General features: G+C 48.7%; 6 protein-coding genes across 6 annotated transcripts; 3 read left to right on the top strand and 3 right to left on the bottom strand.

Annotated features, from left to right (window-relative positions):
• Nucleotides 1-1,100: 1,100 nt before the first annotated feature.
• Nucleotides 1,101-2,462, top strand: BHQ10_000879 (uncharacterized protein; the record flags this gene model as incomplete). Its single annotated transcript, XM_040881633.1, has 1 exon — nt 1,101-2,462. One exon carries the CDS (start codon nt 1,101-1,103, stop codon nt 2,460-2,462), a length of 1,362 nt encoding a protein of 453 aa, XP_040729384.1.
• A 565-nt stretch (nt 2,463-3,027) lies between these two features.
• Nucleotides 3,028-4,677, bottom strand: BHQ10_000878 (uncharacterized protein; the record flags this gene model as incomplete). Its single annotated transcript, XM_040881622.1, has 1 exon — nt 3,028-4,677. One exon carries the CDS (start codon nt 4,675-4,677, stop codon nt 3,028-3,030), a length of 1,650 nt encoding a protein of 549 aa, XP_040729383.1.
• Nucleotides 4,678-4,991: 314 nt separating this feature from the next.
• BHQ10_000877 (uncharacterized protein) lies at nt 4,992-7,640 on the top strand (the record flags this gene model as incomplete). Its single annotated transcript, XM_040881611.1, has 2 exons — nt 4,992-5,005; nt 5,063-7,640. The coding sequence occupies 2 exons, from the start codon at nt 4,992-4,994 to the stop codon at nt 7,638-7,640; spliced, it is 2,592 nt and encodes an 863-aa protein (XP_040729382.1).
• A 386-nt stretch (nt 7,641-8,026) lies between these two features.
• Nucleotides 8,027-9,217, bottom strand: BHQ10_000876 (uncharacterized protein; the record flags this gene model as incomplete). Its single annotated transcript, XM_040881600.1, has 1 exon — nt 8,027-9,217. One exon carries the CDS (start codon nt 9,215-9,217, stop codon nt 8,027-8,029), a length of 1,191 nt encoding a protein of 396 aa, XP_040729381.1.
• Nucleotides 9,218-10,006: 789 nt separating this feature from the next.
• BHQ10_000875 (uncharacterized protein) lies at nt 10,007-12,031 on the top strand (the record flags this gene model as incomplete). Its single annotated transcript, XM_040881589.1, has 3 exons — nt 10,007-10,293; nt 10,354-10,863; nt 10,915-12,031. 3 exons carry the CDS (start codon nt 10,007-10,009, stop codon nt 12,029-12,031), a joined length of 1,914 nt encoding a protein of 637 aa, XP_040729380.1.
• A 1,159-nt stretch (nt 12,032-13,190) lies between these two features.
• Nucleotides 13,191-14,613, bottom strand: BHQ10_000874 (uncharacterized protein; the record flags this gene model as incomplete). Its single annotated transcript, XM_040881578.1, has 2 exons — nt 13,191-14,173; nt 14,229-14,613. The coding sequence occupies 2 exons, from the start codon at nt 14,611-14,613 to the stop codon at nt 13,191-13,193; spliced, it is 1,368 nt and encodes a 455-aa protein (XP_040729379.1).
• Between the last annotated feature and the right edge of the window lie 683 nt (nt 14,614-15,296).

The following is a 15,296-nucleotide window of genomic DNA, read 5'->3' as shown; positions in this document are numbered from 1 at the left end:
GCTTGTTACGTCCCATGTGGCATCTAGAGTCGCATTGCAGCAAGGAAACAGCAACGTTCACGTGGCTAGCCCACCACCACATTATTATTTGCTCTAATAAGCGTACAAACGTGGATGTTTTTCACTCTCGACTCTCACTCATGTCGTCATTCGGCTCGTTCGGTTAATTTTGATTTTGCGGAGAGAGGCTAAGCCAGCCTTAACATTTGAGGCTTGCGCCCCCCGGAATAACTCATCCATGACTGGATATTATTTCGACCTCCCTTTATGGTTTTTTTCCATCAAGAAGCAATCTCGGGTAATTCTTTCAAAGGAGGGAATTAATATCGCAGTCTCCAAGCACGGCACAGAGACTTACGTAGTATAATTATATTACAGCAACAGGCTATTGACCACTGTGGTGCCGATCATAGCCTGATTCCTCTAGGCTCGGTGAATTCAGCGAAAAGAGACTCATAGCTCCAAAGTAGTAAGCGACTACGTGGTAAGTGCAGTAGTAGTAAACACCAGGATACGACATGACCGAGTACGTAGCCGTGTGTGCCGTGCATGTCAATCCTTGCCTTGTCGGAGGAGATGGTGATGCCATGTGCTGCCCGCTCAGCCATTCAGCATCCTAGGGGACTCAGCTTGACCAACAACCAGGACCGAGAGCTCACTCGTTGCTCCCAAAGCACCGGCTCTGATCCTGTGTGTACTATAGTAGTGAAGTGATGAAAGAAGCACTTCTCCACGTTACATTGCTGCTGGCCCAGGCTACCGGCTCAGATAGACTCCATTGGCTGGCTGGCTTGGACTAGCACCGAACAGGCCTAGCTGCTCGTCCTCCCCCAGTAACAACCGACGACCAACCCCGGATCCGCGCAATAAACATCGCCAGCTCCATCCCTGCCATATTACGTCGAGAATCCGACATCCGCTCCCTTAAGCCTCTTTGTTGCTCAATATCCCCGCATCGGCCTCGAGCAAATCAGACCGCTGCTTATTTCCCCGCCTCTTAACCGGCACGAAGAGAGGAGAGGGGGAAAGCGGGAAAATAACTTGCCAGCAGCAATGGGGAAGAAGCTTAGCTAGTCGATCTCTCCATTATAAAAGCTGGAATGCCCCTTGCGACCGGGCAGGGTCGCTTCTCGCAGCTCAGCTCTTTCATCTCCTTTTACTTTAAGAAACTTGCTAGACCTCGCTTGTCGCTTGCCGCATTGATAATCTACGCTCTTGTTTTTTTGGGCATTGCTGTCACGGTCATCTACAAGATGCGCTTCACAAGCTACGTCTCCGCGGCGGCGCTGTTTGCGCTGCCAGCTCTCGGTGGCTCCAATCCCAAGAGTAACTCCACTACAGATCCTTTCAAGATCTATAACATCACCGCGACCAATATCACTGCTTCCTTCATCGGATACGGTGCGCGTCTGGTGGCATTGTATGTCCCCGACAGCAATGGGACAATCCAAGATGTTGTCGTTGGTTATGACGACCCGAAGACTTATTTGCACGACTCCGAAACCAATCACACCTATTTCGGCCCTGTGGTTGGTCGCTATGCCAATCGTATCAAGAATGGCACGTTCACCATCGATGGAGAGACATACCACATCCCCACGAACGAGAACGGTGGCGCCGACACCCTTCACGGTGGCACCGTGGGCTACGATCAGCGCAACTGGACTGTGGCCGCATCGGCGAACGATAGCATCACATTCTCTTTGTACGATCCCGGATGGGAGGGTTTCCCCGGCGATGTGCTCACGCACGTCACTTTTACCGTCGACGCTCTTAGGACTGCGGTCAACCCCAAGGGTCTTCCTCAATTGACCTCTCGTATTGTCTCTCTGTCCTTGACCGAAAAAACTCCCATCATGCTTGCAAATCACATCTACTGGAACTTGGATGCCTTCCAAGAGCCCACCATCCTCAACAACACCTTGCATATGCCATTGGCAACCCGCGTGGTCGCTGGCGACAACATCTTAGTCCCCAACGGCACCATTTTCGATGTTGACACTGCCTTCGATGGTGCAATTGACTACACAGCCGGCAAAGAGATCGGCGCCGACTTTGATCACGCCTTGGGCGTTTGTGGCTTCAACTGCACTGGTGTTGACACCTGCTTCATCAATGACCGCACTCCTTACTACTTGGACGGTGCCACTGTGCCTGTTATCCACCTCTCCTCCCCAGCAACGGGTATCACCCTCGACGTCGCGACAAATCAGGTCGCACACCAGATCTACACCTGCAACGGCCAGAATGGTACCATCCCCATCAAGGCCTCACAGAAGGCTCGTAACGAGGCTGCTGGCAAAGGTGGCGTGGACTACGTGAACAAGTATGGCTGTATCGTCATTGAGACCGAGGGTTGGATTGACGCTATCAACCAGCCGGAGTGGGCTCAGAAGGAGATTTTCTCGCCTGCTGATGCACCAGTGGTGAACTTGGCTACTTACCAGTTCGGTACTCTTTAAGCTGTATTGAAGGAAACATTTAGATGTTAATATATCTTATGTGGTAGCATGTGCTCAAGATGAGACGAGATCGCTCTTATATACTTAATGTACAGAATGCAGTCGCCTGAAGACTCATTTCAACTGTTCCAATTAGTCTCTCAAGGGTACTTCCATACTCCCAACCCTCTAGAGCTACACTATTGAAGTTGCTTGAGTATGTTGACCGAGAACGTAGTGTAGATGGCACCTAGGTACTCGGACAGACAGTAATATCGACAATGGCTCGAGAGGCATCGTCCCAGCCCATAAACTCGTCGGCTGCTCTCCTTTCATTTACCATTGGTACTTCCAAAGTTATTAGGGTTCGTTATGCCTAGCCCTAGCCGTATACCGAGTGCCGATATTCCTGCCTTGGGATTTCGGACTTCAACATGTATCTAATAAGCTGAGAGTTATTGAGAGTATCGCAATACAATAGTTTATGATCAATACACTGTTAAACATAAGATGATGCCATAGGAGAACAAAAGGGTATCGTAGATTGAAGGTTTAAAAATCAGAAGTACGTGAAACAATAGATAAATTATCCCCAACCCGCCAAAGTCCAGCTCGACCGATCACTTATAACAGACGAACGAACACCAGACCGTCGATCCGCTACTTGATGGTGACCATCCAAATCTCTGCTTGCACTCGCCAATCCATCACGAAGGAACTTTTCGCGCTCAACTTCGACGAGCCCTCTAATTTTGAGACTTGTGATAAGGCTGGCGCCCGCCCACGCTCCCAAAGATTCGACTTGACGTAACTGGCCTTGAATGAAGGGTTTGCTGTTTCGGGCTTGATTGCGGCGGATCCTCTGTTCGACGAAATCAATTTCTTCGTCTTTCTTCTCTTCTGATGGTGATGCCTTGTGCGCTTCGTCTGTAGTGTCGACTTTTTGCTCGGGTGCATGTTCAAGTTCTCGGCCAATTCTGAGCTCTTGTAATTTCTTTCGCTGCTCTTCCACAGCACGTCCCCTTGTTGCATCCCACCCGTGCTCTGCAACCAGCGATGAGACTTCATTTAATATACGTTGGCGGATACCCGGTATCCTCGATCCGCCTCCCACAAATATCAAACGAGACATGCAAGCTCCACGTATATCTGGCGGAAGCTCTAACAAGGCATTGTAGATTAAACTGTGAATTGGTGTCTCGTCGTCGTCAAACTCGTGCTCGTCGGTACCGGTAGCAAAGTAATTGGCTTCGACCGGCTTTGCAAATTGAGAAAATGGAACCTCTGTGTATCCTGAGTCGGGACTCAAAGGTGATGGAATTGAAACATGCTTGTTCAAGTTCTCGTCCTCTGCTGTGGATTTACACCACGCAAACCGGCTCACGACTTCCTCGCAGTATTCAAAATTGACTGATATTTTCCCGGCCTTTTTCGTTTCTTCTTGCGTCGAATTGTCCAGATGGGATAGCATCCGCCCCATATGTTGCATGAGTGTTTTCATTGCTCGAGTACTCCTTTTTGAGGCGATATCTCTGTATTCGTAAATAGCAGTGACCGTCGTTTCAGCCCAGCCTATATCGACCACCAAGGCTGCACGCACTCCCGCAGCAGCAGCTACCATGGCAGCAGACGGTAGAAGCGTAATAGAGGGAAATCTCCAGCGATCGAACAATGTTTCAAGGACAACCGATAGCAAAGGATGCGGCATCACGGACGGCATGACCAACACAAGACGCGCATTTCCTGCATCCGTCAAGAGATACTTATTGTAGATCTCGCGTACTGCACGTTCAAGTTTATCTTCCACAAGTCCCAGGTCAACCTCCCTAAGATCCATGCGCCACAACTCGTGGTTTTTGACCCACTCCTCTGCATCCAAAAAGCTGACACCTTCTCCTTCTGTTGTGCTCTTGTTTAATTTGGCCCAGCCTCGATAATCGCCGACTTTTCTTGACTCTTCCGGCCCGAAGCTCACAGAACACATGGGCGTACTCTCACCCTCGAATCCTGCGCGCAGGGAACGAGCGCCCATTTCGAGGATTATAGCGTCTTCTTCGTTGCGGAATGATGATAACGGCGAAGATGAGGAGCCAAAGGATGAGACCATCGACCGGTTCCGGTGATGAGGTGGTGTGCGAGGCTCGAAGGACTGGTCATCTTTGCGTATTCGTGCCCGCGCTGCTTCGAGGGCTGATATGGAGGACTTGCTTGCGTGTCGGGACTCGGTTGTTGCCATTGTCGATAGCACCCGGCCATTCAATGAATTAAAAACTCAATATCCAACACCGAATCAAGTTGCCAGCTTAACCATACTTTGTCATTCATCAATCGTGTCTTCGCCTGTCAATGTGGAGGTGAAATTCAATGCGCTAAGTAGACTTGGAGGTAGGTCAATGTGATTGGTGGAAGCTCCGTTGCCAGGCCGCAGTTTCCGCATCAAAACAACTTCCCCAAATCTGCCAATTTCGACGTCTCGCCACAGTGACATTTTGGCATTTGCATGCGCTCCATTTTTTTGATTTCTTGGATATGAATGGAACATAGTTTACAATGGGGATTCCAGGGTATGCTCAGAGTACTGGGAGATCTCAGTCTTGGTCTAGCAGCTGACAAGTAAACAGACTCGGCAAAGCAATTGGAAACGCCGATCGAATCGCTCTGTCCAGATTCGCAATCAGACACCTGGAGGTCTCCAAACGCCCTATCCGAATTGCCGTTGATATCTCTATTTGGCTTTTCCAGCTACAAGCTGGTCGAGGCGGACAGAATCCAGAACTCCGAACCCTGTTCTTCCGATTAATACGACTCCTTGCCTTGCCAATTCATCCCCTCTTCGTCTACGATGGAAAGCAAAAGCCGCCATTTAAGCGGGGAAAAGCAACAACAGCTCGCAGTTATGGTTCCGCGCCGATAATCAACCTGTCTAAAATCTTGATAGATTTATTCAAGTTTCCACGACATGATGCGCCGGGGGAAGCGGAGGCCGAATGCGCAAGACTACAGCAAGCGGGGGTTGTGGATGCAGTCATGAGCAATGATATCGACACTTTGATGTTTGGATCTGGCCTTACGGTCATGAATTTCTCAAAAGAGGGTTCAACGGGAACCTCGGCCGCCACTCATATCGATTGCTACACTACCGAATCACAGCTTGACGTTGAGGCTAACGTAAAACTGAGCCGGGCGGGTATGGTTCTATTTGCAATGTTAAGCGGTGGAGATTACTTGCCATCCGGTGTCACAAAATGCGGTCCTGGTCTCGCTGGTGAGATTGCGAAAGCCGGATTCGGTGAGGACCTTTTTGATATCATATACTCCAGCGAAGACGAGGTGGAGGCCAAACTCGCAGAATGGAGGGAGCGGCTCCAATACGAACTCGATGAGAATGAAAGCGGTTATTTCCAATCAAAGCACAAGGCTGTCCGAATCCCAGATACATTTCCTGATCGGCAAATCTTATCATTCTATGCGAGACCTATTGTCTCCGAAAACCGGGACATTGAGCTATTGCGCCAGCGACTTGTCGGAGCTTGGGACCACGAGATAAATGCCCTTGAACTTCGACACTTTGTTGCAAACTACTTTGATTGGAAATACCGCTCGGGAGCGAGAAAGTTGGTGCGAAATCTGGCAGAACCGTTGATTCTGACCAGACTTCGACTTGCTCGATCTCCAATTGCCCCGTTTGGCTACGGATCTTATGTCCCGAATCCAGATTTGCCTGTCCTGCAGAGGATATACCGCAGTCGAATGCATTTCAGTACAGGCTGTATTTCCCAAGTTCAAGTGGAAATGATACCTGCCGATGTTGTCGGGCTGGATTTAGAGGCGGAAGAACCTAATCCTCCTCCAGAGTGGTCGCAGCTTACTGAACCAAGTACTCAACCAGTGGAAGATGAAGATGATGCAGGTGGCGAAGCCGCACCTGTAGAAGACCAAGCACCGAAGTTCCATGCACCCAAAAATCCATACAATCCGTTCGAGCCGGAGAAGATCTGGGTATTTGAAACTGTGGCAAAGATGGGAATCCCAGATGTAGTGGAGCGTTGGCAGAAGCAGGAAGCGGAGAAGAAAGCTCCCAAGAAGCCAGCGCCAAAGAAGATGACGACTAGGAAGAAGGTAATTGATCCGAGCATGAAGCCGGGTGGTATTCTTCGTTACACAACTGTCACGAAACCGGGCAGTGACATGAACAGTGTCAAGAAGGCTCACATCCTGGACGCCGCAGGGTTATCGTCATCGCCACAGCAATCTTCAAGTCAAAGTACTTACAGCAGTCAATATAACGCCATATCTGATATAGGGATTTTTTCAAGTCAATCTCCACAGCAGAGTCAACAATCAATGAAGCCGTCAGATCTGGCTATAGATGAACTTGCTAGTCAATTTTCTGCAACCTGCAGCATAGGAGATGGATACAGTGATGTGCGAGACTCAGGCTTTAGACATCCTCCATCTATTCGCGGATTTGATTCGAACAGTTTTGACTTCGATTCTGAGCTTGAAGGTTCTGTTACTTTCTCTCCATTGCATTCACCATCGCCGACAAAGTTCAAAATTAGCTACACGGCTGCTGGCAGCCTTTCGCCTCTCGCGATCGAAACCATACGGGTCAATCCTCTGACTTCAGCCGTATCCCCTAACCCGAAACTTCGGCGCTCAAACAGGATCAAGGCAAAACAATCCAGCAGCGAAAAGTCATTAGAGGCGACATTTGAATTGCTCAGCCTTTCTCCTGCAGTCAAGAGTCCAGAATCTGAGACACATAATGATACGCAAAAATTGCGAAAGCCTAGGTCAAAGGCAGCAGCTAAGTCTAACGAACCACTTTCTGTGCCATCGCCGAAAGCTCCTGCAGTTCGGCTCAAGGATGAACATAAACCGTCTGCCCTGCAAGAGCAGGAAGGTGAACCAAAAGTAAAGAAATTTATTGAAGTTATCGATCTCGAAGTTATTGAGCAAGCGCCACCCAAAGTCGATGTCGAGGTCGAGGAGCCGGATCAGAGTCAATCGCAGCCTCCCAAAACTCTTACAGAGGTAATACGAACTCACAAAGGATTCTGGACCCTGGATCTTTGCGAACAGGATGAAACTCACCCTGCAACCCACGAAGCACAACAAGAGCATGACGAAGACACCGAGAAGGGTAAAGACAAGAAGAAGAGAATTGCACGTGTCAGTCTCTTGGATATGAGGTGACTGTTTTCGTTTTACAAGCACTCGGTCATTCTGGTCTATCTGTTTAGTAACACCGTATAAGCATTTCTAGGCGTTGGGATAACTTTCGGGAGTTTTCGTTGGATCGTTTGGGCATGAACATCCATGGATATAGGGTTTCGTCTATATAGGCAGTTGCATGATTTAATGACATGATCTACATAATCCTCAGAATTGAAGATGACAGAGTACGCTTTTGTCCCTGGACTTTCTACCGCCAGCTTGTATCTGGTAAAGGATAAGTTAAAATACTTGAGACATATGAACTTTGGAAGCCAAATTGATCATAGAGAGGACAGTCGTTCATCATGTGCTAAATACAATATCTACCAAGTCTAATTACAAAATATATGCGCCTAGATCCAAAGTCAACCAAAGAACTTGAGAAATCCCCAAAACCCTAACCCACTCAATACGGGTATGGTAAGATTATCGTCCCAACCGAAAAGATCAACAAATTCACTTCCGGCAGCAACGATGCCGGAAACAACGCTCATAACACCAAGCGCCAAGGGGCCTGTGATGATACTGCTTTGATCATCACTGCCGGCCCAACCTATTAGGTTCCTGATCGACTCTGGGAAGTAGTTGAGTCGACCCCTGAACATGAAAGCATCTTCGGGGTCGTTAGGGAATGCTCCAACGCTAGGGACAAATGCGCCCCAGAAAAAGAGTGCAGTGGCTACACCAGTGAAAAACGCGGCGACTGTGCCGGCAAGACTCTTTCCTTGGCGTAATTTGAGAGTGTATTTGCCATACAGACGACCGAAAGTGGATGCAGCGGTATCACACCAGCTCAATAATAAAACTCCCATAACGCCAATGTCCTTGGGAAATGCGCGCAGCACAATGAATGCACCCAGAAGGTACCAAATAACGCCATTATAACCTTTGACTTCGGATTCGCGCATGAGGGCGCCCAGTGAACGAATGTAAAGTTGGTTTACTCGCTCATATCGATGTCGGAGTAGATCGGTAGCAGCGATAGGGATGAGCAAAGAAAGCAGCCACGGCGTGATTTCAAACGTTTGAATACCGCGTCGGTAAAACTCCAACGTCATGAATCCGATAGAAACATGCAGTAGTTTACGCGGTATTTCATGCTTGTGGATAAAAACACGATAATCTTGATGTAACGGTATAAGTCCCAGTGGTGAAGGTGACCTTGACAGGTCTCGCCAGCGGTCCTGTAGACTTGTGTATGGAGAGAGGTAACCGTTTGACGATGATTGTTTACCGTTGGCCCCGACTAATGGCTGTGATTTGACTACCGGCGAATTTGCTGGTTTGGGTGTCTTTCTCGTAGAGCCGCGCCTTCTGGCGGTTCCTGGTGCTCCGGATCGTGACGATGGATTCCGTGGACCGGATCGCGATTGATAGTCAGAGTCATCATTTTGGTCCTCCTCGGGGATGGACTGGGTATCATTATTCAGACGCTGCCGCCGAGCTGCCGAGCGCGTCACAGGAGCAAAGTATCCATCTACTTGTTCTGATGCGTCTGACGGTGTAGGCGACGGCGATATGACTCGGGGAGTAGCCGGTACACGCGGAGAAGACATCTCCACCGCGTCTGGGAGGAGAAGCGGCAGAGCCGGGAGGGCGATGACACCGTTGGCTGTCCGATGCAGAAGTCGGGATGGAGCGTGGGGACAGCAACGATCGGGTTTTGACTTTGCGAGTAGAGCAGAGAGGAGAGTCGGAACGGGAGTTAGGGACTGAATATTGGCGGTTTATTGTGCTTGACGCTGTTGGTGGGTTTGAGGATATCAATATCGCCAGCTAGTGATAAGCTGGGTCAACGCGGGGATATAAGGAGAAAACAGTCAGGCGAGCACCGTAAAGCACTAGCTCATGACATTCGCCCTAAAACCAACCCGAAAAACAAGGAGGATTCAAAAAGATGAGTTGGAGTGAGTAGGAGCCTCGTGAACAGTTTTAAGATTTCTTCTGGCTGAATCGTGCCTAAATCACATGCAACGCCGATCTTCCGGCACTTTCCAGGTCACGTGATGGATTCGATGCACGCAATTAAACTGATCACAATCGGGAGTGCAAAGAACTAAGTAGGTCTTCTGAGTTTTCCGTATGAATTGTGCAATCATAGACTCGAAAACATATATCGTAGGATGTGATCGACGTTATAGCAGGGCTGTTAAGATGCCGAGAGCCAGAGATGCTTTTTTTTTATCTTATCAGCCACCCCAGACAGGCCCCACCAATCAAAAGCAATATTTTCGACGGCAGAAAAAGACCGCCCGAGATAATTTTCGACATGCGACATCAACAACATTTCTCGTTCTCATACATCCTGGCAACTGTCTCAAACGGAAATCTCCTATAGCCTGAAAATGGCACCAAAACCTCGAGCGTCAACTGGGAGGTTGTGGGAGAATCTCGATCCGCCGCTATCAGAATGGATTCTGGAAGCAATGTCGACAATGGGTTTCGCCCGCATGACCCCAGTACAAGCATCTGCCATTCCACTATTCATGAGCCATAAAGATGTCGTGGTAGAAGCTGTGACGGGTAGCGGAAAGACTCTCTCATTTTTGATACCGATTGTGGAAAAATTGCTGCGGTTGGACGAGCCGATGAAAAAACATCATATTGGGTCTATCATTGTTGCGCCAACGAGGTGAGTGCATTATCATAGTCGCCTGGTGGCATCATTTCAAGGCTAATTCTATGCACACAGGGAACTCGCTTCGCAAATCTACAATGTCCTCCTGTCTCTTTTGGAGTTCCACGGCCCCTCCGCATCCGCCATTAAMCCAGCCGATGAGACACAGGAAGGCGTCAAAAAATACCCATCATCTACACTGAAAGTCATTCCACAGCTCCTCCTAGGTGGAACAACAACACCCGCCGAGGATCTCAGTCAATTCCTGAAAAGGTCGCCCAATGTGCTCGTTGGAACTCCCGGTAGACTTCTCGAGCTTCTTTCGTCGCCTCACGTACACTGCCCTCAATCCTCGTTCGAGATGTTGGTATTCGATGAAGCCGATCGATTATTAGATCTTGGATTTAAGGACGACATCTCGAAAATACTTGGGCGACTTCCGAAACAAAGACGAACGGGCTTGTTTAGTGCTAGTGTGAGCGAAGCCTTGGATCAGATCATTCGAGTCGGCTTGCGAAATCCTGTCAAGATTGCAGTGAAAGTGCGCGGAGCGTCTGGAGTGGAAGAAAAGCGTACTCCTGCTAGGTTTGTTCACACCACCTGGGTAATACCTCAAATCACTAACCTAGACCCTAGCTTACAAATGACATATCTTGTCACACCTCCTACACACAAACTTCCCGCCGTCAAAAACATCCTGGACATATTAGAGCCTCGGCCCCAAAAATCTATTTTATATTTCTCGACATGCGCAGCTGTCGACTACTTCCAACATATAGTACCATTAATCCTCGGCAACGACTTTACCGTCATACCACTACATGGGAAACATCCGGCCAATGTCCGACAAAAGAACTTTACTCGCTTCACCAACTCCGTCACACCTTCAGTACTCCTGACCACCGATGTTGCGGCCCGTGGATTAGATATCCCATCCGTTGATCTCGTCATTCAAGTAGACCCTCCTTCTGATCCCAAGGCGTTTATTCACCGTTGCGGACGAGCCGGTAGAGCCGGTCGGCGGGGTCTGAGTATCGTCCTTCTTTCACCAGGTCGCGAAGAGGATTATGTCCCGTTCCTCGAGGTTCGAAAGACGCCAGTCACGTTATACGAAAACCCGGCATTCAACATCACTGATGAAGATGCCCGCAATGCGACAGAGATAGTGCGGAAAACCGTGTTATCAGACAGATCGTACCATGACAAAGCCCAAAAGGCGTTTGTGAGCTGGCTGCGAAGCTACAGCAAGCATCAAGCCAGTAGTATCTTTCGCGTGGCTGATCTAGACTGGGAAGCATTGGGTCATGCTTGGGGTTTGTTGAAACTGCCTAAGATGCCTGAATTAAGGAACTTCAAGGGCGATAAATTCCTAGGCGTGGCGCTCGACTGGGATAACTACGCATATGCCGACAAACAAAGAGAAAAACATCGCCTTGAAGCTTTAAAAGAATATCAAGCATCGAGATCAGAAGAAAACACAAAGAAACGACCTGCGGTATCAGGGGAAAGTGTGCCTTGGAGTCAGAACCTCGAGAAGAGGAAAGAGAGGGAACAGCGACGAGAACGGAAACGAGCACGTCGTGACCGAGATAAATGGGATAAGATGACTGAAGAAGAGAAACAAAAAGTCCGGGAGACGGAGGCAATGATTGAGAATGTACGAAAGGAGGCTGAGAAACGACGAGAGGMTGCCAAAGCAGCGCAAAATGCTAATGCCGATGGGAGCGAAGATGAATTCAAGGGGTTTGACTAAATGGTCGGATTCAGTGCCCTGGTGTCCTTCTAACTACCATATTCCTACTTTCTCCTCAAGATCCTTCTTAGATACCCACTGAATAGAGCCGATGTACTATTCTTTTGAGCAGTCTATCTTATCCTCAGTAGACAACGCAAGCAGAAAGCTATGCCAGTCATCCCACCAATGCTCATTCTTCGTTGGCCACACGCGCTGATAAACTTGCAACGCAAATGGTAATATACTAGGGGCCACCCTCCTGTTCAAATCCGGATGAGAAATCCCTAGGGCAAGCGTAGGCACCTCATGATCCTCGGCATAAAGGCCCACTAATACAATTTCCACATTTCTGTTTCCCTTTCGAGTTTCAGGAACAATCTTTTCAGTCGTGGTCTTGCACCAATGGAAGGACCTTATATTTAGACACCACTTGTATGTCACGTCGAGAACGACTAGTTCTTGTGGAAAGCTTTTCAAGGACATGGCAGTTTTTGCTGAGGTGATGAAGTGTTTCCAACGGCACAATTTCACCACGACCAGGTAGCAACCAGAGTTTCCGTGAGCGTGGCCCAAGGAGTATCAGAATCGATCAAGTTGCCATCTTGGGATGCCAGACGTCGTTGCACTCGAAAAATTCGAGAACCCGAACCTGAAGAGAAGGAGTGCAGATAGATGAAAAATCTCTATTCACGCGTGCTAGATTGATCACACTGCTGTGGTCTATTCGGTCGAGGAAGTCACTGATCAGCATCACTACCTCGTGAGGCAATTGAGTTAGACATCAACGTATTGATTGATGTGGTCTGATGATAGGGTGGCCTCCAGGATGAACCTTGCAGGTTCCAAGGCTCCCGCAAGATTAGTCGACATATTTTGAGGCTTAGCCATGCGAATGCCATTTTGGGACCTTGCCCGATCAACTAGGATAAAGGGTAGCGCGCATTATAGATCATGTTAGGATAGAACTAGGAAGTAGTATCACGTTTGATGACGGGACAAAGTAGGTGATGCTCCAGTATATCATCCAGCAATAATGTTGGCGATGTCAACGGTTTAAAATAAAATATATTGATGCATAAAAGAGGAGGCCGATGCCTTCATCAGCATAGCTCCGTTAACTGGACAGACATCCATGGGTATATGTGTATATATTTTTGACTTCCTCGTGGGAGTCTCGCTACCAGACTGTTCTTAAATTCCAGCCCTTTGCTCGAACTCGCACCCAAAGAAAACAGGCAAATGCCGCTACGTAGCTTAGACCAGTGAACAGAATGAGACCCCAGTAGCCCCGTCGACCTCCTTCAGTAGCCGTTATAAGATTTCCGGCAATAGGTATACCCGTCAAACAGCCTACACTAGCCACGGTATAGGCACTGGCATAGTACTTGCCATAATCCTCGATAGGACACAACTGTCCAATACAAACTGGCATCAAACTGACATTGGAACCACTAGCGAACCCAAATACCACAACGAACCAGATCAATAAAGCCTTGCTCGGAGGCGAGTCTGCCAGTGCGTCGGGTAGCCACAGAGATATTACGGAGATTAGACATATTAGATTGGAGACAATCATAGTGTTATAGCGGCCTGCTCTATCGGCAATATGTCCAATAAGGTAGCGGCCGACGCATGACACGGCATTGAGTATAGCAAGTAACTGGTAGGCAAAGGCTGCTGCTCCAGTGACGGCCGCTGTATCCGCAAGACCCTGTCGAGTCAAATAATAGCTCGGCAGGKACGTCAGAGGGACGAAGTAGGCCCATTCGAGAAGGAAGACACCAGCAGTGGTCACGGCCATAGCTCCGGTTCCGTCCTTGGAGAAAATGCTGAGGTCGGGCATCATAACTCGCCATGAAGCGGCGGCCCCTCTCTTGGGCGGCAGGCGGCTTCGACAAAGGGCCACGCCAACGGTGCACAGGAGTAAAAAGACAAAGCCGACGATGCGTGTTGACCAGGCCCATCCTACTCGTGGGAGTAGTGATTGAATCATCAGCGGAAAGAGGACTCCGCCGAAGCCACTGCCCGTGAAAGCGAAACCACTTGCTTCGCCGCGTCGTTTGTCAAACCAATGCGATATGGCGCCCATGGCAGGTGTAAACAAGAATGAGTTCCCAATTCCGCTGAGGATGGAAAAGGCCAAGATAAATTGATAATATTCTGCATCATAAGGTTAGCGCCGGTTTCAATTTCTGCCTTGAAAAGCAATGCTCACCTGTACAAAGCCCTAGAGTAAAGGTGCCAACCAAAAGAAACACAGTCCCAATAAGCATCAACTCGCGTGGTCCGCGAGCATCAAAGATCGGACCAACCTGTACGCCGCAGAAATACGAGACGAAGACATAGATTCCAAAAATCCAACCGGTCGAGTCAGTCGAGCTCGAGGTCAGGATATTGGTTGATACATAAGCCTCTAGGACACCCACCGAGTTGACCATGCCCAGTGCAGCAGTCATTGAGCACCAGGAGCCTATGGCAACTAGCCATGCGTCGCGTCCTCCTTCTGGGTAGCTGGTTGCAAACACGGCAGGTTCATTTTCGCCGAGTTCTGTGTTAAACGCCTCTACGGGCTGTTGGGTGATGGCAGTTACGGTTGTCATGTCGAGTCTGTCACTACGAGCGACCAAATATGACTACATATGTAGAAAGGAGAAGTCAAGTGAGACGATGCGGGAGACAGCAGCCTTATAGCTAGATGCCAAGCTACATTGATGGCCATTAGGACATACTTGGAAGTTGGGTTCAATGACGTCGTATTAGTAATGCAGGATCAGCACCGTGACTCTCGCTACTTACCTAGGTAATCTCTAGATAGTTCATTATCCAGCTATCTTACTAGTAGTGGAAGACTGAGGTTGGCCTGGTAGGTGTGTTTCGATTAATGCAGTTGGTGGCATTAGCTACCCCAGATGTCGGAACCTGCCTTTTCTACGGCCACAAATACCTATGTGTGTGGGTATCGGCAATTCGGTACAGACACCCCAGCATGAGAAGAGGAGCATACAAGCAATCTATCTGATCATAAGCCCATGTAATGGACACGAGAGCAATGGCATTGCCATAGTCAGGCAGAGATGGCATGCATATGTAGATGACTTGTTGAAAATCTAGTTGAGAGATAATCCAGCTCGTATAGAAACGATACCCCTTTAAGTACCTGAGAGACCTGAGAGGGACTATTGTCTTCACTGTCGTTAGTTTATGAACTACGACTTACTATACTATTGATGACTTTCCTCAACTCGAAAAACAATACAAGTTCACCGAAGTTTGGTAAAATTCC

This window comes from Talaromyces amestolkiae, assembly GCF_001896365.1.
Source record: "Talaromyces amestolkiae strain CIB chromosome Unknown scaffold1.1, whole genome shotgun sequence".
Lineage (NCBI taxonomy): Eukaryota > Fungi > Ascomycota > Eurotiomycetes > Eurotiales > Trichocomaceae > Talaromyces > Talaromyces amestolkiae.
Note: the sequence above shows the minus strand (reverse complement) of the source record. Positions and strands in the feature narration are given on the sequence as shown.